The sequence below is a fragment of the Erinaceus europaeus genome, chromosome 7 (assembly GCF_950295315.1).
Source record: "Erinaceus europaeus chromosome 7, mEriEur2.1, whole genome shotgun sequence".
Classification (NCBI taxonomy): domain Eukaryota; kingdom Metazoa; phylum Chordata; class Mammalia; order Eulipotyphla; family Erinaceidae; genus Erinaceus; species Erinaceus europaeus.
The window spans coordinates 11,189,615-11,213,691 of NC_080168.1; the positions used below are offsets into that span (position 1 = coordinate 11,189,615).

At 46.4% G+C, this 24,077-nt stretch overlaps 1 protein-coding gene across 1 annotated transcript in view; it reads right to left on the minus strand.

Moving 5' to 3' along the window:
• Window positions 1-24,077, minus strand: part of DNER (delta/notch like EGF repeat containing) — a 346,936-nt gene that overhangs the window by 67,730 nt on the left and 255,129 nt on the right. Inside the window, 1 exon segment of the mRNA XM_060193734.1 lies at window positions 9,257-9,481. Coding sequence (XP_060049717.1) covers window positions 9,257-9,481 — 225 coding nt within the window.

Sequence of the window (24,077 nt, forward strand, 5' to 3'; positions counted from 1 at the left end):
CAAAAGCACTCCACAGACAAAGCAATGTGCATCGTGTATGCTTAAATGGTCAGAGACATGCAGGGCTTTGTCCCTGGATTCCAAATCCATGACAACTTTACAAGCACGTTAGAGAACTGAAGTCCAGAAGAAAAAAGGTGAGGATATACAGACAGATCTCCATATTAACCCCTCTATTTTTAAAAAAAATTATTTATTTATATTGTTGGACAGAGACAGAGAGAAATTGGGAAGGGAGGGGGAGAGACAGATGGAAAAAGGGAGACAGAAAGACAACCACAGCCCTATTTCACCACTTGTGAATCTTTCCCCCTGCAGACAGCGACCAGGGGCTTGAACCCAGGTCCTTTTACACTGTGATGTGTGTGCTTAACCAAGTGCGCCACCACCTGGCCCCCATATTGATGCCTCTCACTGGGACTCAGAGGACAGATCACCATCCCACCAGTGTGGTTCCACTGCCACCTCCACAGCACATTGTTTCCAGGGTGGAGTTTGCAAAACTCAGCTGATTCTTGACTGAAACTGTCAGCAAATCCTGGCCTTAGAGCTGGTCTTGTGGGAAGAAAATAATGAAAGCACAAGATATCAGTGCCCTTCCAAGGAAGAGAACTGAAAACCCGGATGCTGAATCTGAAAAGAAAACAATATTCTAGGGGCATCACCACAGCCAGAAGAAAAGAAGCAGCATCGGGAGAACCCACCACGCATCAACACTGTACATGGGAGGTTTCTGGAGATTTAAGTGGTGAGAAAAACAAGGTGAATGAGTAGATGACCTCATCAATGTGCCCCTAGGTCACCTCTCCCGAGCCCTACCCCACTAGGGAAAGACAGAAACAGCCTAGGGGTACAGATCAACCTGCTAACGCCCATATCCAGCGGAGAAGCAATTACAGAAGCCAGACCTTCCACCTTGTGCACCCCATAATGATCCTGGGTTCATGCTCCCAGAGGGATAAAGACTAGGGAACCTTCCAATGGAGAAGATGGGATGCGGAACTCTGGTGCTGGTAACTGTGTGGAATTGTAGCCCTGTTACCATAAAATCTTGTTAAGCATTATTAAATCACTAATACAAATTTAAATAAAGGAAGGAAGGAAGGAAGGAAGGAAGGAAGGAAGGAAGGAAGATAAGAAGTGCCCTGGAAGCTGATGGATGTTACCACCAGCTTTCTTCAATGTGAAGTGACTTCCTCTGTCCTCACTGACTATACTAACTCCTACTGCTGGCAGGTTAAGTGTCAGACCTTTGCGACAGACAGTCAGCCAACAATGAGTTTCTGAGTGGTTTGAATGTTAAGGAGAAGGCTGAACTGTAGAGCGTTCAAAGGGAGCATAAATCCCTGAGAATGAAAGGCCAGCTCATTAGTGCTTCAGTCCACATGGATTAGCCATTTAGGGGGAGTTTGAAAAGCAGCCACGCGAAAAGATTTTTCTCATCAGGAATCTCATAAATGTTCCATATGCTCCATTGGCAGGTCCCCTTTTTCATTACCAGTGTCCTTCCTCTCCCCTGGCATTAATTCCTCAGGTCACAAGCCTGAAGAAGAACATTTGACAAAATCCCTTGGGTGCCTCCACCTCTCCCTGCCCCCCCCCAAAAAAAAACTAGAATCAAAACAAAATGAAGTCGATGAACTGTCTTGGTGGCAATGGTGATCACAGGTCCCTCAGTGTGTGCTGGATAAGTGAGTCCGGCTCAGCTCTCACTGGGCTCAGGAGCCAGCTGTTCACACAGTCCTCAATGACCACACTCACTCCCAGGGCTCTCCCCTCTCCCACATATGCTCCAAATTCAGTGGCTGATGCCCCTTCCAGTCTGCTTCCTCCATTATTCCTCACCCATCTCAATGCAAGAACTCTAAAACCTTCCTCCCAACTGCTGCCCTTTCTTTCTATAATCTCACCCCCATCCCCTGAATCCTCCCCTTGCCTTTCTCTGACTCCCATACACCATGCTTGCCTATCTTGTTTCAATCTCACTGCCCAGTTCTAGCCTCAAGTGACAATCCTCTATCAGTAACATGCATTGGGTTAACTTGTGAGACTCCAGTGTTTCCAAGACTCCTTCCACATATACTCCCATTTCTCTGAGTTTCCCAAGGTAAAGCCTTAGAGATGCCAGTCTCTCCTAGCTTCCCTGTTCTCTAAAGTCAACAAAAAATCAAACTCAGATGACTCCATGCCCCAAATAGATTTACACCCACTCTTTCTGAGCTTCCTCACTGCTCTCCTGTTTGATCATCACTTTGACTTTCACATCTGTTTCTCTTAAAATTATCTTTCTAAAACATAGCCCAGATCACATGTGGCACTAATGCAAAATGTCTTCAAATCTTCAGTGTCCAACTCACTGGAAATATTGATTTATCTACTGCTAATAAGAAAAGTCAAGGGCCAGGCAGTAGCGTGGCAGGTTAAGCGCAAGGACCGGCGATCCAGGTTCAAGCCCCCGGCTCCACACCTGCAGGGGGGTCTCTTCACAAACAGTGAAGCAGGTCTGCAGGTGTCTATCTTTCTCTCTCCCCCCTCGATTTCTCTCTGTCCTATACAACAACAACAGCAGTGGCAACAATAAGAGCAAACAACAAGGGCAACAAAATGGGAAAAATGTCCTCCAGGAGCAGTGGAGTCAGTTCAGGCACGGAGCCCCAGCAATAACCCTAGTGGCAAGAAAGAAAGAAAGAAAGAAAGAAAGAAAGAAAGAAAGGAAGGAAGGAAGGAAGGAAGGAAGGAAGGAAGGAAGAAAGAAAGAAAGAAAGAAAGAAAGAAAGAAAGAAAGAAAGAGGAAAGAAAAGAAGAAAAAGAAAATTAGGCCAAAAATTTTTTAAAAAGAAAAGCCAAACAATTGAGGTCCTTAATACTTTGATCATGGGACTAAGTGGTGGCACACCTGGTTAAGCACACATATCACCAATACTTTGATCATTTTAGTCAGTTAAGTCCTATTTAAGATCTCCAGTCAAAGGTCACCTGTAGCTGAACAAGCTGGATTTACTAACACTCACTGTAACTGGGGGATGGGAGCATCCACTACAGGGAGTCTCAGTAAGAGAATGCTAGATGGGGGACCTCACGGAATCCAGCTGTGGCAGGGTGATTTGGGGAGGACTTGCACTAGGTTGGGTGCTGTCAGAAAGCATAAGCAACTGATACTTAGACACGTCGATACATCTTATCTCCGGGGAGGGCAGACTAACACAAGGCTGGGAAAAAACAGAGCTGGTACTAATTGATGTTCAAGACACAGGAATGATGTTCAGTGTTGTGTTGCATGGTGACCTTTGTCTGTATTTAGAGAAGACCATGGAGCTGGGTGGTGGCACACCCAGTAGTGTGGCATATTACAGTGTACTAGGACTCAGGTTCAAGCCCCTGGCCCCCACCTGCAGGGGGAAGCTTTACAAAAGGTGAAGCAGTACTGCAGGTGTCATCCTCCCCCCTCCCTCCCCTCTCAATTTCTCTCTGTTTCTATCCAACATCAATAAATAAATGAATAAATCAATAAAATATTTTTAAAAGGGGGGCAGAGGAAATGGTATAATGGTCATGCAAAAAGACTTTCATGCCTGAGGCATTAAAGGTACCAGATTCAATCCTCAGGAGGCCAGAGCTGAGTAGTGCTCTGGTAAAAAATAAATAAATAAATAAATAAATAATAGAGAAAGAAAAAAAAAGGAACTTTGAAGAGAAAACTATGAAATAGTCTTGTAAGTCTCACTTCACCTGTGGCTGTCCGTACCTGATGTCACTGTTCTATGGATAATGAACATCTCTGTTCCCACCATGGCCCAGCTGTGAGCACTGGACCAGCACTGGACCAGGCGGTAGCAATCCCCTGGCCTATTTGTAAATGTCCAGCTAGCTCACAGATGTTGAGGACTGCTCTCCTGATTCTCAGTTCTTTTATCATCATACCACCAACACAGAAAATCCTTTTTTTTTTCCTTAAGATTATGAGAAGTTGTTACAAATGAAAACTAGGCAGAGAAGATGTTACTGGGATCTCAGTGGTGTGGGCTATGTATCATATTATGGCATGTAACCAAAGAAGACCATGATGACAGGATTAGGATGTAGGAAAAGGAGAAGATATATCCTCTGCAAGCCACGACTTCTAAGCAAGAATGTAACACAGAGAACAAGACCTTCAAATACATGCACTGTCTTCACCCTACTGTCCTGATCAGGTTCTCTGATTTAAAAAAAGATGAAGGCAGACCACTGAAATTATCCAAGAGTCTAAACGCAATTCAGCATTTTTAGCAAGCTAAATGTCTGCTTATCATTCTTTCTTTCAAGATTTTATTTATTTATTAATAAGAGAGATAAGAGAGAGCAAAAGAGAACCAGGTATCACTGCTGCCAGGGATTGAACTAGGGACCTTGCTTGAGAATCCAACACCTTATCCACTCTGCCACTTCCCAGTCCACTGCCTGCTTATATATGTTTTTTTTCTACCTATGCTTTGTCTTAACTGCTATTGAATTGCTATTACATTCATGACCACTAAATCTTATCTTAACTTCTGGTTCCAACAGAAGTTGTGGAGATTCTGATATTGCCAAGACCAAATTTAAAAGAATAGCAACATCTGCTGTGTCTCTTGGGCCTTGCTGATCAGAAACACAGCCCACATACAAGGCAGATGTGAAAACGTGGGGGGGGGGGGGAAACAGTACGAGAAATTCCTTGAAAGGCAATTTCCTTCCCCTAAAGACTGTCATATGCAGAAAGTCTAAACTTCAAGCTCACCAATATGTCCTGGAACCTCACTTCTCCAGAGTCCTAACCCCCTAGGGAAAGATAGAAACAGGCTGGGGATGCTTCTTCATCCACCAAGTTCCAGATGCTACCATGACGTCAAACTGACTTCCCTAGGCAGACAATCCTACCAATATGTCCTGGAGCCCAGCCTCCCCAGACAGGGCCCCACTAGGGAAAGAGAGAGGCAGGCTGGGAGTATGGATTGGCTTGCCAACGCCCATGTCCAGCGGGGAAGCAATGACAGAAGCCAGACCCCATAAAGATCCTGGGTCCATACTCCCAGAGGGATAAAGAATAGGAAATCTATCAAGGGAGGGGATGATTGGATATGGAGCTCTGGCGGTGGGATTGTGTGTAATTGTACCCCTCTTATCCTATGGTCTTGTCAATATTTCCATGTTATAAATAAATTTAAAAAAAAAAGAAACAGGCTGGAGGTATGGATCAACCTACCAATGTCCATGTCCAATGGAGAAGCAATTACAGGAGCCAGAACTCCCACCACCTGCACCCCATAAAGAGGTTTGATCCATACTCCCAGTGGGCTAGAAGTGATAGGGGAAGATGACCAGCAGGCTCTGAATTACAACTCCATCTCAGGACCCAGAGAGAGAAGAGGAAAAAGAGAGAAACATTTGGATGTAGTAATAGGTGTATGTGTGACTTGGGAAGGAAGAGAAGATAGGACCATAGGGGTAAAAAAAAAAAAAAAAGGTAAACATATACAAATAGTCGTAGAAATAATAATTAACCCATATCTGCAACCTTAAGAGAGCTACTGTAGCTTCCAATGGAGGGGTTGGGGACACAGAACTCTGGTGGTAGGAATGGTGCCAAGTTGTACCCCTATTATCTTGTAATTTTGTAAATCAATACTAAATCACTAGTGAAAAGTTTAAAAAAAGAGAAAATATAAACTTATATTCTTTTAGCTGGGTAATTTTTGAGTTACCAGCCCGATAGTGGAGAAGAATCAGCGAAGATGTGTGGACAGAAACCTCTGCCAGGTCTGGCTCATGACAGCTGGTGAGCATCAAAATTCATTCATGAAAACACACACACACACACATCTCCACATAAAAGCCTTCTAGTGGGTCAGATGGCAAACGGACATCTGAAAAACATTCTCATTATCACATATGACCAGGGAAATGCAGATCAAGACACCATTCTCACCTTGTGAGAATGACGTACAGCAGCAAGGACAGAAACAAGTATTGGAGAGGAAGCCATTTGCACTGTTGGTGAGAATGTCCATATGGGCCCAGCCCTGTGGAAAACAGGATGGAGAGTCCTGAAAATAGCCAACATAGACCTATCACATGATCCAGCAATTCCCCTAAATAGCTTGACAAAGATGCTCAGTTGAAGAGATACATGGCATACTACCCAACATCTGACAGTGCTACATGCAACATGCAAGACTTGGAAACAACCCAGGTATTCAACAACAGATGAATGGATAAGGGAGGCATGATTTCTACCCACTATGGGAGACTGACTATTCATCTGAAGAAACAGTGAGAACTTGTCTCCTACTACAGTCTGGATGGAACTGCAAGGGATCATGCTCAGCGAAATAAGCCAGGAGGAGAAAGAAAAATACTAAATGATCACACACTTCAAAGGAAAAGGAAAACACAGGGTGAAACACTAATAAATCCTTGGTCTATTTCTCATGTCTGAGGGCCCAGGTCCAACCCTTGGCACCACTGTTACCCAGAACTGGGCAGTGCTCTGTGTTTTCTCTCAGTAACTCTGTCATTAAAAACTGAATACATTTTTAAAGTTTTTTTTTAAGGCCGTGTGTGCTCAAAGGGGTCAAGAGCTCAAGGCCCTAAGGCAGAGGGAAATGGTATTTGGTTACGAGTGAGGTGTGCTGGAACATATCTAGAGGAGATGTGAAATTGTACCCAAATGGGCAACAGTCTTATAAAACAGCATTTTTCTCACTAGAAATACATTTAATTTCTTTCTAATGCCGTATACTTTAAATTCTTTAAAGAATCACTAAGGCATATGCATGCCATAAGGCGGGGTAGTTCGATTCAGAGAACAAGGGAGTAAGGCTTCAAGCCCTCATTTTCTCTCCCAGCCTCAGGAGATTTCAATTTGCTTTTTTTTTCTTCCTAGAGTAAGCATGGCCCACCACTTAACACTGTCATCATAAGACGACATTTCCGTGATTACTCAGGGCTGGCATTTTATAATTTAGAATTAAAATCCCATCAGAAATCCTTTGCCTGAGAGGCTACGGGTGAGGTTTGAAAATAGAGCACCTGCCAGAACTGATCTGCAAGAACCCAGCGGCATTTTGTCAGATGGGAACTAATTATCCGGCTGACACTCTTCCAGTCCGCTGCCTTTTACGAAGTGGGATCTGCACACCCTCTCTCTCTATCAGGACGTCAGCTCCACCGCTCCCCAGCTAGACACCAAATTTCCCCCAACTCTCTGGAGGTTTCTCTATGACACAAACCAGCGGAAAAGCAATTACTTGCTTGGGCAGATTGAGACCAGAAATGTTGCATTCTGAGAATCACCATTTTCACCTCTCAGAATGTCAATTCTTGCCAAATGCAAAAGTCTTTTTTTTTTCTTTACTTTCACATGATATTACCTAATGATCAGAAGTGGGGGGGGTGCGGGCACACTAGGTTAAGTGCACACATCGCAGTGCTGCACATGCACCTGGGTTTAAGCCCCTCACCCTGTCCCCATCTGTCGGGAGAAAGTTTCACAAGCAGCAAAGCAGATCTGCGGGTGTCTCTCTGTGTTTCTCCCTCCCTATTTTCCCATTTCCCTCTAAATTCTTCTCTGTTCCATCAAACAAAATTAAGTTAATAAATAAAATTAATTATAGAAAATAAAAGCAGAGACACCCCTTCCAAGAGCAGTGTTGCCCCCAAGTTCCAAGAGTCATCTCCCACAGCAGTCCAAGGCCCCGCCCCGGGAAACCCCCTAGTGAGCGGCTGTCTCTTGGCACGCAGTGCGCACTTCTTCAGGCTCTTCGGGGTGACTCAGAAACTGCCCATTGCCTGTCCCCAAGCCAAATGTTCCCAATGAGCACAAACTAACAGGAGGGAAGACTCAAATGTTTCTGCAGCCTACGGGGAGAGGGTGAATTTCCATGGATGGAAAGAGGGGTGGAGAGGTCCAGGGAATAGCTCTTACCTCTCCTTCAGGACCTGTGCTGGGATGCATTGGATCGACCTTCCCGTGGTGCATCCCGTGAGTACCCATTCACTGGGGAAACTGACGATCCTTCCTAGCCGACTGAATCCACATGGATCTCAGTCACTTTCAAAGCCAGCAACAAGCAGCTCCTGACAGCTTTCAACCTGACCTGTTGACTGGCTACGGAAGAAGGGCAAACGCTAGAAGAAGAAGAACCTGTGCTGCAAGGCTCTCATCACAACAGAGCACAGCGCGATGAAAGTGGTGGGGGCAGGGAAGATAGCTTAATGGTCATGCCAAGAGACTCTGGTCCCAAGGTCTCAGGTTCAGTCATTCCCCTGTGGTACTGATATTGTGAACCTGAAATCTGGGCTATTTGCTCAATGTAATAATTTTTAACAGTGATCGGGCCAGACAGTGGTACACTTGGTGTATGACTCACATTACAGTGTGCAAAGACCCAGGTTCTAGCCCCTGATCCCCACCTACAGTGGGAGAGCTTCACAAGTGATTAAAAACAGGGTTGCAGGTGTCTCTCTGTCTCTTTCTCTCTCTATTCCCCGCTCCCCTCTCAATTTCTTTGTCTTTACCCAATAGTAAATGAATAATTAAGACTATTTTCACAGTGATTTAAAGGCATTGGCCCAGATCCTGTTTTCGTCTTTCTCCTCAAGTCTTGTTTTCCAGAGTTTATATTTGTTGACCAGAATTTATTTATTTTAAACAGTTTGGTATACACTTACCTTCTCTTTAAAAAAATTTTATGGTGGGAGAGATAGCATAATGGTTATGCAAACAGACTCTCATGCCTGAGGCTCCTAAGTCCCAGGTTCAATCCCCCCCACCCCCCACCCCGCCCCACCATAAGCCAGAGCTGAGCAGTGCTCTGGTGTTTCTCTCTCTCTCTCTCTCTCTCTCTCTGTCTATGCATCTCACTCAAAAATAAAGTAAATAAAATTTTTTTAAAAGTTTTTATTAATAAAAGGGGTATGGTTCTGCACCACACCCACCATTAGAGTTCTCTGTGTCCAGTAATAACCACTATAATTCACATAGTCTTAGAAACACTCCACTTCTTTCTTCTTCTTTGCAAATTCACGTCTCCATTTTTTGTATTACACAGTGAGCAAAACCACACCAGTAGTTGTCTTTAAACCTCTGCCAAGAATAATCTAAAGCACAAAAAGCATGTCACGAATGAGTAGGGTCACTGATAGGTATTAGCAAACGCCACCAGCTACTCAACATTTGCCCTGTGGCTCGGAACCCTGGAGAGGAGGAAGGTCAGGTCGGGCAGCTGGCACCCACCTGGGTCACAGAGGCACTTGTAGCTGGTGCCCACGCTGCGGCAGGTGCCGTGCGCACAGGGGCTGAGCGCGCAGAAGTCCACTAGCTGCGCGCAGGTGGACCCCGTGAAGCCCGCGCTGCAGCTGCAGGTGAAGCGCGTGCCATCTGCGTAGCAGGTGCCGTTGTTCTGGCAGGGCGATGAGGCGCAAGGCTCCGCCTTCTCCTCACACGCAGACCCAAAGTAGCCTGGACGCAGAAGGGGGGGAGAGGAAGACCCGTCAAACCACCGTTCTGCACAGTAACCAGCAGACTGAGGTCACAGCAGCAGACTTTTCTCCACTGTGAAGTGGCTAAGCAGTTCATTCGTTCATCCTTTCCGGATAAGCCCAAACCCACTGGTTGGGGAGAGATGGGCTTTCTCAACACGGATGGCTGTGGGTATAATAGCAAGCCCTGGGGACTTTGTGTGGGGGAAAGGAAAGGAAAGGCAAGGGGAAGGGGAAGGAGAAGGGGAAGGAAGATAGGAAGGAAGGAAGAAGGAAAGAGACAGCAGGAGAGAGAGAGGCACTTCTGCACACGCTACTGGCAGGAAAATAAATCAGTGCAGTGTCTATGAAACAGTATGGAGTTTTCTTAAAGTAATAACAGTCAACCTGTCACATGATCCAGAAATTGCACTTGTAGGTGTCCATCTGGTCCAGTACACCCAATATAGTGCTCAGTTCAAGCCCCCAGTCCCCACCTGCAGGGAGGAAAGCTTTGCAAACAGCCAAGCAGTGCTGCAGGTGTCCCTCCCTCGCTGTCTCTCCCTTCCCTTTCAATTTCTGTGATTCTATTCAATAAATAAATAAATAATAATAATCCTTAAAAGAAGAGACAGGAACCCCTAGATTTAGTGTGGTGTTCTCTACAATTGCCAAGGTGTGGAAACAAGCCAAATGCCCAGGACCAGATGAGTGGGTAAAGATACCATCTGGATATTCAGTGGAATACTAGTCAGTGATGCAAGAGGCTGACCCACTGCATTTTGCAACAATATGGGTGGAATTGGAGGAGGGGATCATGATCTGCAACATAAGTCAAGAGGAGAAGGGCAAACATCAGATAACCCAGTTATATGTAGCACATAAAGAGACAAGGCAGGGGCCGGGCAGTGGTGCGCCCACTTACACCACACAGCACGAAGCCCTAGGAGCTGTGCAAGGATCCTGGGTTGAGCCCCCAGCTCTCACCTGCAGGGGGGTCGCTTTGCAAGTGGTGAAGCAGGTCTGCGGGTGTCTATCTTTCTCTCTCCCTATCTTCCACTCGTCTTTCAATTTCTCTCTGTCCTATCCAATAAAATGGGGCAAAGAGAAAAAATGGCCACCAGGAGCAGTGGATTCATAGTACTGCTGGCACTAAGCCCCAGTGGTAACCCTGGAGGCAAAAAACAATAAATAAAATAAAAAAGACAAAACAAGGAGACAACAAAGCCGAAGAAGCTCAAACCCTTAGACTCTGACCACAGAAAGAATGTTTCCAAAGAGGAGGGAAGTGGACCGAAAGGGTGTAGGGGCTCCATTAGACTGTGGAGGAGGGCTGATGGTACTTTGGTGGTAGGTGAGGTATGAAATTTTGCCCCCTAAAAGTTCTAGAGTCCTGCAAACCAAGGTTGTCTCAATCAAATCAAAAAGCTAAGAATCCCTTGGGTTCCATTGCTACTGAAATACAAATCCAAGGCTGCATAGACTTGTTACTGAACACTTTAGACACACAGCAGGAGACTCACAGTGCCCACACCAAGCCCCTGTATAGCCCTGGAGGCAAAATGAATACATAAATAAATAAGCAGTTTCAAAAATTAAATAACCATTAGTGCAACGGCACATAAACTTTGGTGCCCACAGACACAAACAGGCAGGTACACAAGAAAGTGTACTCCAAAAATCTTGCGATATTTTAGTCAACCACTGTTAACTTATATTGGAAAATGAAGTAACGGTCTGTCAAACTTTATTCACATAGAGCTTTTGTTTCGATTTTTGAGCTCACTTTCCTTATCAACATCACATTTTACATTTATTCATCTTCACACAGAGCTCCTAGCAAAACTGGAAATTTTTGTTTTTACTGTTAAGGACACAGTGAATATGAAAAACAAACAAAAATAGCTCCCTGACTTAATTATCTGAAGCAGCACTCATAAATTGGCATAATCAACTTGGCTTTTTTTGCTACAGAAATAGCAAATTCAAAAATGTATTCAGTACTCTTCAGCGAGCTATAAAATTCCTGGTAGCTGTTTTTTTTTTTTAATTTTAGAAATTGCATTAAAGTCTACCAAAAATTCAGTTTTAGTAAGACTAGAATTCTCTAACGGGGCCCTCAATAGTCTCAGAGGGACTATAATTTGATCCTCCCTGAGACGAACTGCATGTTTCATCTGACTGAAATGAAGCTGATTACACACTAAGAGTCAGGGTGCTCGGAGAGGCCAAGGTAGGCCCTATCTCTAATCTCTGACTACCTCCCTCCCCAAACAGAGCAGAAATTATCTTTTCTCATTAAGTTGCTTTGAGTTCTACAAAGATGCCTATCAAAAGTCCTATAGCAGCTCTCAGTCTGACAGTGAATGGATGAGTGAATGAATAAATGATCAGGAACAACAGTCAGCATCACTGGGAAGTGGACCAGATACTAGACAGTATCGACTGCTAGGAACAGTGGCAGACTGGAGTCCACATGCCTCCTTCCAAAAGGGGGAGCTGCCATTCCCAAAAGCCTGGTGTTTAGAAAAGAATCTGGTCTTTGCCTTCAATCAAACCCCATGTGTAGGGTTGACAAGACAGGTCAGTTAGAGAGTGTGATGCTTTGCCACGTCATGTGCATGACTCGGGTTCAAGTCCAGCCCCCACCTCTCTGGAAGAAGCTTTAGTGTGGCCATCTCTTGTACTCTGTCTTCTCTGACTCTATTCAATAAGTAGACAGAAAAATAAAGAGATGACCACTTCACATGTGCAAACATAAAAGGGAGTGGGTGTCAAAACTGTCATTGAAACCTACCAAGAACATGTAGAAAAGCTGAGACCAGCCTTCTAGGAGAGGAGAGACCACATGCAGCAAAGCAGGCTGGCTCAGCCAAGCTCACCCCAGACCAGTTAGTCACCAGCTGCCTCCAGCTCAAACTGCCAAAGGACCAGGATCATGGTTTAGCCATGCAGTTTAGAGAGGGGCTAATATACAGCAAAACCTGACTGACACCACACAGCAGCAAATACAGGAATGTATCTGATTCAGAACAGGGGTCAGAGGGAGGCCTTGGTTTATGCTTCTGTTTTGCCTATGGAAGAGGCTTAAAGAAGGAGTCGACTGTACACTAAGGAAATCTGATCAGTAAATGACTGGGACACCCCAGGTCAAACTAGGGCTGGGTGTAGAGAAAGCAGCAAGGCAAAGGACTCTGGGGAAGAAAGGATGGCAGGGATGCAGAGGGTATTGGGGTCCTGGTGCATGACAGTGGAAAAGGGCCTGATTGGGAAAATATTGTTATGAAGACATTACACTGCCACACCACCATGAGTTGATGAGTCATCTCTCCCAAGTCGCTGAGTGAGTAGCAGCCCAGGCCGGCTCCAGGCAAGATCTCTCCAACCCAGAAAGTACACCACCAGGAAGAGGCACCCCCAACACTAGCCCGACAATGGGTGATGCAGAAGAGCGAGATGGAAATGATGCAGATGGCGGGGATGTGGGTGATGCAGAAGGAGTAGATGGAGATGACGCAGATGGCGGGGATGAGGGTGATGCAGAAGGAGGAGACGGAGATGACGGAGATGGCGGGGCTGTGGGTGATGCAGAAGGAGGAGACGGAGATGACGGAGATGGCGGGGCTGTGGGTGATGCAGAAGGAGGAGACGGAGATGACGGAGATGGCGGGGCTGTGGGTGATGCAGAAGGAGGAGACGGAGATGACGGAGATGGCGGGGCTGAGGGTGATGCAGAAGGAGGAGACGGAGATGACGGAGATGGCGGGGCTGAGGGTGATGCAGAAGGAGGAGACGGAGATGATGCAGATGGCGGGGATGTGGGTGATGCAGAAGGAGGAGACGGAGATGATGCAGATGGCGGGGATGTGGGTGATGCAGAAGGAGGAGACGGAGATGATGCAGATGGCGGGGATGTGGGTGATGCAGAAGGAGGAGACGGAGATGATGCAGATGGCGGGGATGTGGGTGATGCAGAAGGAGTAGATGGAGATGACGGAGATGGCGGGGCTGTGGGTGATGCAGAAGGAGGAGATGGAGATGATGGAGATGGCGGGGCTGTGGGTGATGCAGAAGGAGGAGACGGAGATGATGCAGATGGCGGGGCTGTGGGTGATGCAGAAGGAGGAGACGGAGATGACGGAGATGGCGGGGCTGTGGGTGATGCAGAAGGAGGAGACTGAGATGACGGAGATGGCGGGGCTGTGGGTGATGCAGAAGGAGGAGACGGAGATGACGGAGATGGCGGGGCTGTGGGTGATGCAGAAGGAGGAGACGGAGATGACGGAGATGGCGGGGCTGAGGGTGATGCAGAAGGAGGAGACGGAGATGACGGAGATGGCGGGGCTGTGGGTGATGCAGAAGGAGAAGACGGAGATGACGGAGATGGCGGGGCTGTGGGTGATGCAGAAGGAGGAGATGGAGATGATGGAGATGGCGGGGCTGTGGGTGATGCAGAAGGAGGAGACGGAGATGATGCAGATGGCGGGGCTGTGGGTGATGCAGAAGGAGGAGACGGAGATGACGGAGATGGCGGGGCTGTGGGTGATGCAGAAGGAGGAGACGGAGATGACGGAGATGGCGGGGCTGTGGGTGATGCAGAAGGAGGAGATGGAGATGACGGAGATGGCGGGGCTGTGGGTGATGCAGAAGGAGGAGACGGAGATGACGGAGATGGCGGGGCTGAGGGTGATGCAGAAGGAGGAGACGGAGATGACGGAGATGGTGGGGCTGTGGGTGATGCAGAAGGAGGAGACGGAGATGACGGAGATGGCGGGGCTGTGGGTGATGCAGAAGGAGAAGACGGAGATGACGGAGATGGCGGGGCTGAGGGTGATGCAGAAGGAGGAGACGGAGATGACGGAGATGGCGGGGATGTGGGTGATGCAGAAGGAGGAGACGGAGATGACGGAGATGGCGGGGCTGAGGGTGATGCAGAAGGAGGAGACGGAGATGATGCAGATGGCGGGGCTGTGGGTGATGCAGAAGGAGGAGGCGGAGATGACGGAGATGGCGGGCCTGAGGGTGATGCAGAAGGAGGAGACGGAGATGACGGAGATGGCGGGGCTGTGGGTGATGCAGAAGGAGGAGACGGAGATGACGGAGATGGCGGGGCTGTGGGTGATGCAGAAGGAGGAGACGGAGATGACGGAGATGGCGGGGCTGTGGGTGATGCAGAAGGAGGAGATGGAGATGACGGAGATGGCGGGGATGTGGGTGATGCAGAAGGAGGAGATGGAGATGACGGAGATGGCGGGGATTGCGGGGATGCAGAAGAGAAAAAAAATTAAAAAAAAAAAAAAGAAAAAAAATTTTAAAAAAATTTTAAAAGACTGTTTTGCAGAGAAATGTCATGGGGAGTGGTGAAGTTGGATCCACCCTGTGCCAGTATCTTGCCTACAAGTAATTAACCCTTCCCAATCAAAAGAAAAGAAAAGAAAAGAAAAGATAAGAAAAGAAAGAAAATAAATACAGGAAACTGTCTCCCCAAGCTAAGACAATTGTACAGAGCACCCTTGTGGTGAATTTAGATCAGGGAGGAAGCACCTAGTGAAAGATATTTAGCATCCCACATATTGGATCACCTGGTTATAAGTTAGTTAGAACAGAGTTCCACGTTTCTAAGAAACACTCTAAAACCAAGCCAAGAATCTCACGAGTTTCTCCTCTTCGTCTCTCATTGCAGACACATTACAGAGGATGAGCTATGGGCTCATCTCCAATGCTACAAACGTGCTGTGCCTGCTTCTTTCTGCTCCTATGATGAACATCAGGAATTGTTAGAAAGAAAACACAAAGGGGGCAGGCATAGTCTTCCTGGTTCAGCGCATGTAGTACTAAACGTAAGGATCCAGCTTTGATCCTCCGGCTCCCACTTGCAGGAGGGATGCTTCACAAGTGATGAAGCAGGTCTGCGGGTGTTTATCTTTCTCTTTCCCTCTCTGTCTTCCCCTCTCTCAATTTTCTCTCTGTTCTATCCAATAAAATGGAAAAAAAAATGCTGGCAGGTTCTCACCAAGCCGCAGTGAGAACACTTGAGGCAAAGGAAAAGGGAAAAAAAGAAGGAAAGAAGTAGGAAGGAAGGAAGGAAGGAAGGAAGGAAGGAAGGAAGGAAGGAAGGAAGGAAGGAAAGAAGGGAGGGAGAGAGGGAGGAAGAGAGGGAGGGAGAAAGGGAGGGAGGGAGGAAGGGAGGGAGGGAGAAAGGAAGGGAAGAATTAAGGGAGGAAGGAAGGGAGAAAGGGAGGAAGGAAACGAGGCAGAAAGAAAACACAGCAGCCCCAGAGAAAAACCCTAAAGACTTGAGACAACTCATTACAACAAGAAGGCAGTTTGTAAAAGGCGTAAATATTAAAGGATTAAAATGGAAACAAAGCAATCATGAAAGAAGCCTATTAAGGAACGAAGGGCCGATGCAAAGATAACGGCAACTTAGCTAGTGACTATTGTTTCCAGTTATGCATTTGGACCAATGTTTTATATGCATGAGCCTGTTGAATATTTAATACATAAATTTTAAAAAATCAACACCTTTGAGATATTGTTCATTATGGAAATTAGATATTTAAGACCAAAGGAAATATCTCTGGAAGATCTTAAGTTATAAAACAATGAAGTCACTGTACCTAAAAAGCTCTCTGCTTGTCAGAGTTTGTGCAATATTAATCAGGGAACTAGAAGGGAAAAGGATACTGGCAGTTCTGCTGACAGTGTAAAGACACAGGAGTAATGGTGGGATGGGGCCATTTAAAACGCAGACAGGCTGCTTTCACTGTCTTGGAAAATGGTTCAAGTCTGAATATTTTTTCTCCTTTTATCAATTTATTGGTGAGGGATTAATGGTTTACAGTACAGCAGTTGACACATGGGAACAATTTCTCCTCTTCCCATGATCAGTGTCTGTAGAAGTCTCTCACCCCCAACTTGGGTCCTTTTCTTTATTTTTTTAAAACTTTTTTATTATCTTTATTTACTTATTGGATAGAGACAGCCAGAAATTGAGAGGAAGGGGAGATAGAGAGGAAGAGACAGAGACACCTGAAGCCCTGCTTTACCACTCATGAAGCTTCTCTTCTGCAGGTGGGGACCAGGGGCTTGAACCTGGGTCCTTGTATACTGTAAGGTGTGCATTTAACCAGGTGCACCACCACTTGGCCCCTCTTAATTCCTTTTCTACCACCGTAATCATGTTAAGTGAGATCAGCCAAAAAGAGAAGGGTGATGACTTCACTGAAAAGCGGAACTTAAGAATCAAGTCAGTCTTGGAAGCTGTAGCTGACTGCTTCCTCTCCCTTAATCCCCACACCTGACTCTTTAGCGGATATGGCTGAGATTCTATCTTCAAAAGACTTCGTGAGCTTGAGTATTTTTTTTTAATTTTTAGCTATAAAATGGAAATATTGATAAGACTATAGGATAAGAGGGGTACATTTCCACACAATTCCCTCCCCCAGAACTCCGTATCCAATCCCCTCCCTTGATAGCTTCCCTAGTCTTTATCCCTCATTCTGTTTCCTCTCCACTACCACCACTAGCCTGGCCACACTTACTTCTCCCCTTGCCTGTCAGGATAGTTTTTTCTCCCCCATAGGACTTCTGTTCTAACTTATGCCTACAACCAAAGTCTCTAGACAGCAATGCGGTTAATGTTCCCAAAACACTGGCATGGTTCCCAATTGCTCTAAGCATACAACTGGATGTCCTGTGTCAGCAAGGCCCATTGACTTTGATTCCTCTTTCTCAAGAGTTGTCCCCACTGGCTTCTGTTCAGTTCCCAGAAAGAATAACCCATTCTCTCTACCCAGGGTTCACAATATACTGCTATCTTCTTACTCAGCTAGCTGGTTTCTTGGATTCTGATTCTTGGATTCAGTGTTAGGTAGCTAGATCTTTTCTGATCATCCTGTTCTAGACATATATCCTGTGATTATTCTGGATCTCAGTACTCTTCTTACTGCTTCAGAGCCCGTTCCTCAGTGAGTAATAGCATGACCGTGTGTAGACTTGCCTATCTACAATGTGTCTTCATTCTAATACTATGGGGGGAGGCATTTTGGTTTCTCTCCCCTGAGCCTTCACTCCCAGCACAATGCCTGGGTCTGGGGGCTACTCAGTAAATATCTGTGGAATAAATTAATGGATGGATGGATGGATGGATGAATTGAATGGGTGACAGAGGGCATGTTCCAACAGATTTGGTACATACTAGTGATGATTTCGTAAATTTTAGCCTCAGAAAATGTCTTGATGATATAATTGCGGTTTGTCTGTAAGAAGGCCCCAACACAGAAAAGAACAGCTGAGAATAAAGGGTTAAGAATGTGTAGCAAGGCAGAGTACAGTACGTGGCAAGGTTTGAGGCGGTGCCGGTGGCTAGTGCAGGAGCAGGCTGGCTTCACTGGGTCAGTAAGTGAGAACAGAGTTGAGATGATGAAGGTCAGACTGAACTTTTACTAAGAAGGCCCAACTCAGAGCAGAGGTCCAAGTAAGGTAGGTGTATGATAGAGGAAAAAACAAATGTGCCATCCTGTGTCTACAGTAACCGAGGTTACTGCCGTATTTTGTCCTTATTTGCTTGTCACGTCAGCTTCTGCAACCCTGGCTAGCTTCTGCCCCCCTAAAAGGTAACTCCTTCCCCCCAGTGGTGTATCTTATGCTGAGGCTGTTTTCCCAGACCACAGCTCTGCAGGATAAATAAAGTAACTAAGGCAACCAGACCCTGAGCAAGGGGTCCAAGCCCCACCCCTTAACCTTGCAGCCTCTGCTTCTGTAATGAAGCTTTCTGCTCTCAGCCTGCATCCTCTATAGAAGCTGGTACCGTCCCTTTGTTTGAGGCCACAGTTCTCATGGAGATCTGAACTCTGGGCCCATGCATAAGAAAACTCCTTTTTTTTTTTTTGCCTCCAGGGTTATTGCTGGGGCTCAGTGCCTGCACCATGAATCCACTGCTCCCAGAGGCCATTTTTTCCCCTTTTGTTGCCCATGTTGTTGTAGCCTTGTTGTGGTTATTATTGTTGTTGTTGATGTCGTTCATTGTTGGATAGGACAGAGAGAAATGGAGAGAGGAGGGGAAGACAGAGAGGGGGAGAGAAAGATAGACACCTGCAGACCTGTTTCACCAACTGTGAAGCGACTCCCCTGCAGGTGGGGAGCCGGGGGCTCAAACCGGGATCCTTCTGCTGGTCCTTTCGCTTTGTGCCATGTGCGCTTAACCCGCTGCACTACTGCCCGACCCCCAGAAAACTTTCTTCCTTCACTGACCCCGGCTCCAATCTTCCTGCTATACAGCAGAGTTCCTTAACACTAGAGTAGTTAGCAAAAGTAGACAGATGGGCCATATTTAGTTTAGAGAATCCCAGTGAACAAGGAAGGAAAAGGGTGAATTTTTAGGCAGATGCCACTTTAACTAGAAAACCAAAAAAATCACTGCAGCAAAGTGAAGATGGAAAAGTTGCTTCATCTAAGTATTTTAAGGAGCAGGATAAAAGGCAAGCTCTAGGAGCCAGCTCAAAAAGGTGGAATCTTGACTCTTCAAAGAGATTATTCTTTAAAGGAAGAAACCAGAAGCATATGTCTAAGTTGAAGAGAACGGGGCTCAAGCTCACTGCTCCTTACTGCAAACATCTCTGGGATGATTCCAGCGTGTTGTGGGGGTGGAGGGACCAGGCCAGGCTGTTGGTGATGGTTCCCTGTGTGTGGGGACAGTTACTGTGAGCGGCAGTGATTCAGAAGAAGAAAGGATTGTTGCAGGGTGGCACCAGCTAGGAAACCCTCACGGGAGGAATGAGGTTTGTGCTGGCCTCTAAGCAAGCCGAGCTTTGCTGCAGTCAGCGAGGTAGAGGAATAATGTTAGAATCTAGGAAGAGGCTTTGGTTGCTGTTTATGTAAAACTTAACAGGGACCGCATTTGTTCCTGTTCTCTGAAAGCAGATCGTTATACGAAATGGAAGTGTGTGTGGGGGGGGGTATCTAGGAAAAGCAAATGCAGCAGCAGCAGGTGGAAAAGACCTGTGACGGGTACATTTTCACTGTGACTCTTACTTTGTTCCTAAGAAAATCCACTTGAGAAAATGAAAACTACCCAAAAGGAACAGATTCTATAGCAGAACAGAAAGACAAATGAAAGTGGTCAGAAGAATATAAAATAACCCCTACCCACTCCCCACCCCACCCCCTGGCTTAGATGGAACAGATAGCAGGCACAAGGTTCAATCACTAACCCCACCATATGCCAGAGTTGAATGGTGCTCTGGTCTCTCTCTGGCAAACATATAAAGGGAATCTTTTTTCTTTTCAAAGTTTACGTAAATAGATACCATCAGCTACATGCCACTGAAGCAGATAAGGGGTAGAGAATTATGGGGAACATCTTAAGAGTATAGTGAAAGGGACATAAAAGTTGGGAGGGAATGAAATCAGATTCAAGACCAGGGGAATATTTTGAGCAAGGAAGCATAAGGTGCAAAGGGCATGGAGCCAAGATTCACAGTGTTCTGGGATGAACAGTGCCCCCCAGAGGACAGTTTCCCAAATACCATGAGGTATTTGAAGAGGAGGGGCAGCAACAGACCTCTAACAGATCCCTCTCTCCACCAACACTGGTCGTCTCCATCAGAAACAACATCATAAACCCTCTTGTGGGCCTCTACAGGACCTTGCCCTCAATGTAGAGACTGTGGTAGCAACTGTGCCACTCTCTGAAGGGAGGCTGGGGCAACATATTCTGCCGCTCAGCAAGACAGGGCCTGAAATGAGTGCAGCCTAGACTGTTCCCAGCTGTGACTATGGAAAGTGAGCTCAGACCTACAGGGATGCAGAGGTCACACAGGCTCCTGTCGGAATATGAATAGACATGGGCCCCACATCAGATCTATGAGATCTACAGTTAACAGTATTTATATACTTTTCCCATTCTTGGGACCTACTCTTTGCCCTGATTCAGCTTTCTAGTCCTATTACCAACTCTGACACTATCTCCCCAGACAACACCTTTATCCCATGTGCATGTCAGGGCTCAGGAAAAAAAATCAGTAAAGTCGTGGGCCCCTTGGAGTATACCTAATAAACCTACTAGCTTTTTCCAAAATGGAGACCCCAAATCTCATCTGTTACATTTTTGCATTTAGGTTGCTGATTATTAAACAATTTGTTCTGCTTTATACTTTACTGCTTTTCAGCCTCCAAGTTGCAGTTGCTACCATGAGGCAAACCTGACTTCCCTGGGCAGACGACCCTACCAATATGTCATGGAACCCCACCTCTCCAGAGCCCTGACCTGCTAGGGAAAGACAGAAACAGGCTAGGAGTATGGATCGACCTGTCAACACCCATGTCCAAAGGAGAAGCAGTCACTGAAGCCAGACCTTCCACCTTCTGTACCCTGTAATGATCCTAGGCCCATGCTCCCAGAGGGGTAAAGAAGAGGAAAGTTTCCAGTGGAGGGGATAGGATATGAAACTCTAATGGTGGGAATTGTGTGGAATTGTAACCCCTCTTATCCTACCAGGTAGTTGATCATTATTAAATCAAATTTTTTGAAAAGGAGGAAAAAGGAAATTAAAAAAATGGCCACATCTTGGACAGAACTTGAAAGTATCACACTGAGTGAAATAAACCAAAAAGAGACAGGCCGCTACTGAATGATCTCACACATGTGTAGAACTTAAGAAGCAAGGACAGTGAGGGGAACATATGGTGAAGTCCTACTGAGGGTGGTGCATCGCACCAAAGCAGAGGATTCTGGGGAAGGAGGGAAAGCTCTGACCTGGAGGGGCACTGGTGTATGATGGGGGGGGGGGGGTCGGACCTGGCTGGAAGAGATACTTAGACACCATCATAGAAGGATGAGAAGTCTTTTTTTTTTTAAATTTATATTTATTTATTTTCCCTTTTGTTGCCCTTGTTGTTTTTTATTGTTGTTGTAGTTATTGATGTTGTTGTTACTGATGTCATCATTGTTGGGTAGGACAGAGAGAAATGGAGAGAGGAGGGGAAGACAGAGAGGAGGAGAGAAAGACAGACACCTGCAGACCTGCTTCACCGCCTGTGAAGTGACTGCCCTGCAGTTGGGGAGCCGGGGGCTTGAACCGAGATCCTTACGCCGGTCCTTGCGCTTTGTGTCACCTGCGCTTAACCTGCTGCGCTACCGCCCAACTCCTGAGAAGTCATATTTTTGTATCAAAACATGTACAGTAAACCATTAGCCTTCCTGCCAATAAAGTATGGAAAATGAGAATGAGAGCGGGGCAGTTCCCAGGGTAGAACAGAGGATTTGCAAAACTGAGGCTCCAGTTTCTATTCCCAGTTCATAAATGGTTGAAAATGTGCTCTGGTCCCTTCTCTCACCCTCTCCTTCACCCTCTCCCTCCTCCCCCTTCCCTCCTCTGCCCCCTCCCCTCCCCTCCCCTCCCCTCTCCCTCTTTTTCCCTCTCCCTCTCCTTTCCCTCCCTCTCTCTCTCTCACTCTCTTTCTCTCTCCTCCCTCCCCTCTATCTCCCTCTCTCCCCCTCCCTCTCCCTCTCCACCTCTCTCTCTTCCTCCCTTTCTCCCTCTCTCTCTCTCCCTATAAATAAATATTATAACAGATTTATTTATTTCATGAAGAAGAGAGGAGCGGGATCAGAGCAGAACTTTTGTATATATGGTGCCAGAGGCACACTTGGGGCTTCCTGCCTGCAAATTCAAAGCTCAGTCACTGCACTGCCTCCCGGTATGGGGAAAAAAAAAAAAGGAGTCTTGAGCCCAGATCCTTGAGCAGGTCCTTGCAGCTCCTAGTATGAGCTAAGCCAGGTGAGCCACTGCCTGGACCCTCAGCCCACCTTTTCTATACAACTTCCTTTTTTCCCTTTAGCTGATAGTCTCTGGATTTATATTTGATCCTTGGGATGGAACAGCATATGCTTAACAGAAAAATGCATAAAATACTACAAAATTGCAAAACTGTATTTTTTTTCTCTCTGCTAAAAAGTTGCCATAGTAGCTAATTCAGCTTGCCTTAATAGAAAAATAAAATCACTTAAAAATAGTACATGGGGAGGAGTTGGGCGGTAGTGCAGTGGGTTAAGTGCACTGGCACGAAGCACAAGGACCGGCATAAGGATCCCGGTTCGAGCTCCCCACCTGCAGGGGAGTCTCTTCACAGGCGGTGAAGCAAGTCTGCAGGTGACTATCTTTCTCTCCACTTCTCTCTGTCCTATCCAACAACGACGACAGCAATAACAACAGCATCGCTTCTTGGCCTTTTGGCTAAGATCAAGTGTAGCAATAACAACAACAATAATGACTACAACAATAAAACAATAAGGGCAACAAAAAGGAATAAATAAGTATTTAAAAAAAATAGCACATGGGGCCTGGAGAGATATCTCTGCCACAGAGCACAGGATTTACACACCTGAGACTCCAGGCTCACTCATGGGCATCTTTAAAGATCAATAAGTACACATGTAAAACTGCTAAGAGGCAGATGACCAGAGTCCAGGAAAAGAAAGACACTTGGGAGTAGTTGTGATTCAAGAAGAGGAATCAGGAACAAATGAACCGCTCACAGGCTTGTCTGTGACTGAGATGGGATTCAAAATCCTCGACAACTCCAAGCAGAAATTTCTTTTAAATGCTGAAGCCCTCCTCCTCCCCTGTGGAAATGATTCTAGGAGGCCCTCCCGGGTCCTGGGATGAAGTCTTGCCCCTTTTCCATAACATCTAAATGTCTGGCTGAGCTGACTTCTGTCTGCAGGCTGCCTCTTCACACACACACACACACACACACACACACACACACACACACACACACACACACACACACACACACACACACACCTCTTACAGTTCAGCACGACCTTCTATTGTTCCAGAGACTCCTCCTTCTTGTCCCCTGCATCACACACACACACACACACACACACACACGTCTCCTCCTGGGACTTCTTCCCTCTGTCAGCCTGGCCACACTCCTTCATGTGACTTCTTCTGGTCTCAATTTAAACATCAATTTCCCCTGAACATTTCTAACTGTCCTTTCGTGCCCCAGTTGGGTGAGGAGTCCCTCTTTTCAGCCACTGGTCACCCCAGCAGAGCACAAACAGTGTCTACACTGTCCCTCACGCCTACTTGTTCACCAAGACCATCTGCACCAGAGCCACAGCTGTCCTGCTCACCCCTGGGCCCCTTGTGGTTAGCACAATGATGGCCAATGAATCAATAAGCAGTCATCAATAAGTCATATGAGAAGGACCAAGTTCCTTATCAAACAAATTGTGCCACAATCCTACGATAAAACGAAATGCAGTCATTAATAACAATCGTTTAGAAAAAAGAATTAATGGGGAGGGGGCTGGTCAGTGGCACACCTGGTTGAGCGCACACACTACAGTGCACTCATTGCAGGTTCAAGCCCTTGGTCCCCACTTGCAGGAGGGAAGCTTCACAAGTGGTGAAGGAGTGCTGCAGGTGTCTCTCCCTGTCTCTTTCTCTCTTCCCCATCCCTCTCAACTTCTCTCTGTCTCTATCCAAAATCAATAAATAAAATATACTTTAAAAATAAAATTAATGGGGAGTCGAGCGGCAGCGCAGGTGAAGTGGGTTAAGCGCAGGTGGTGCTAAGCG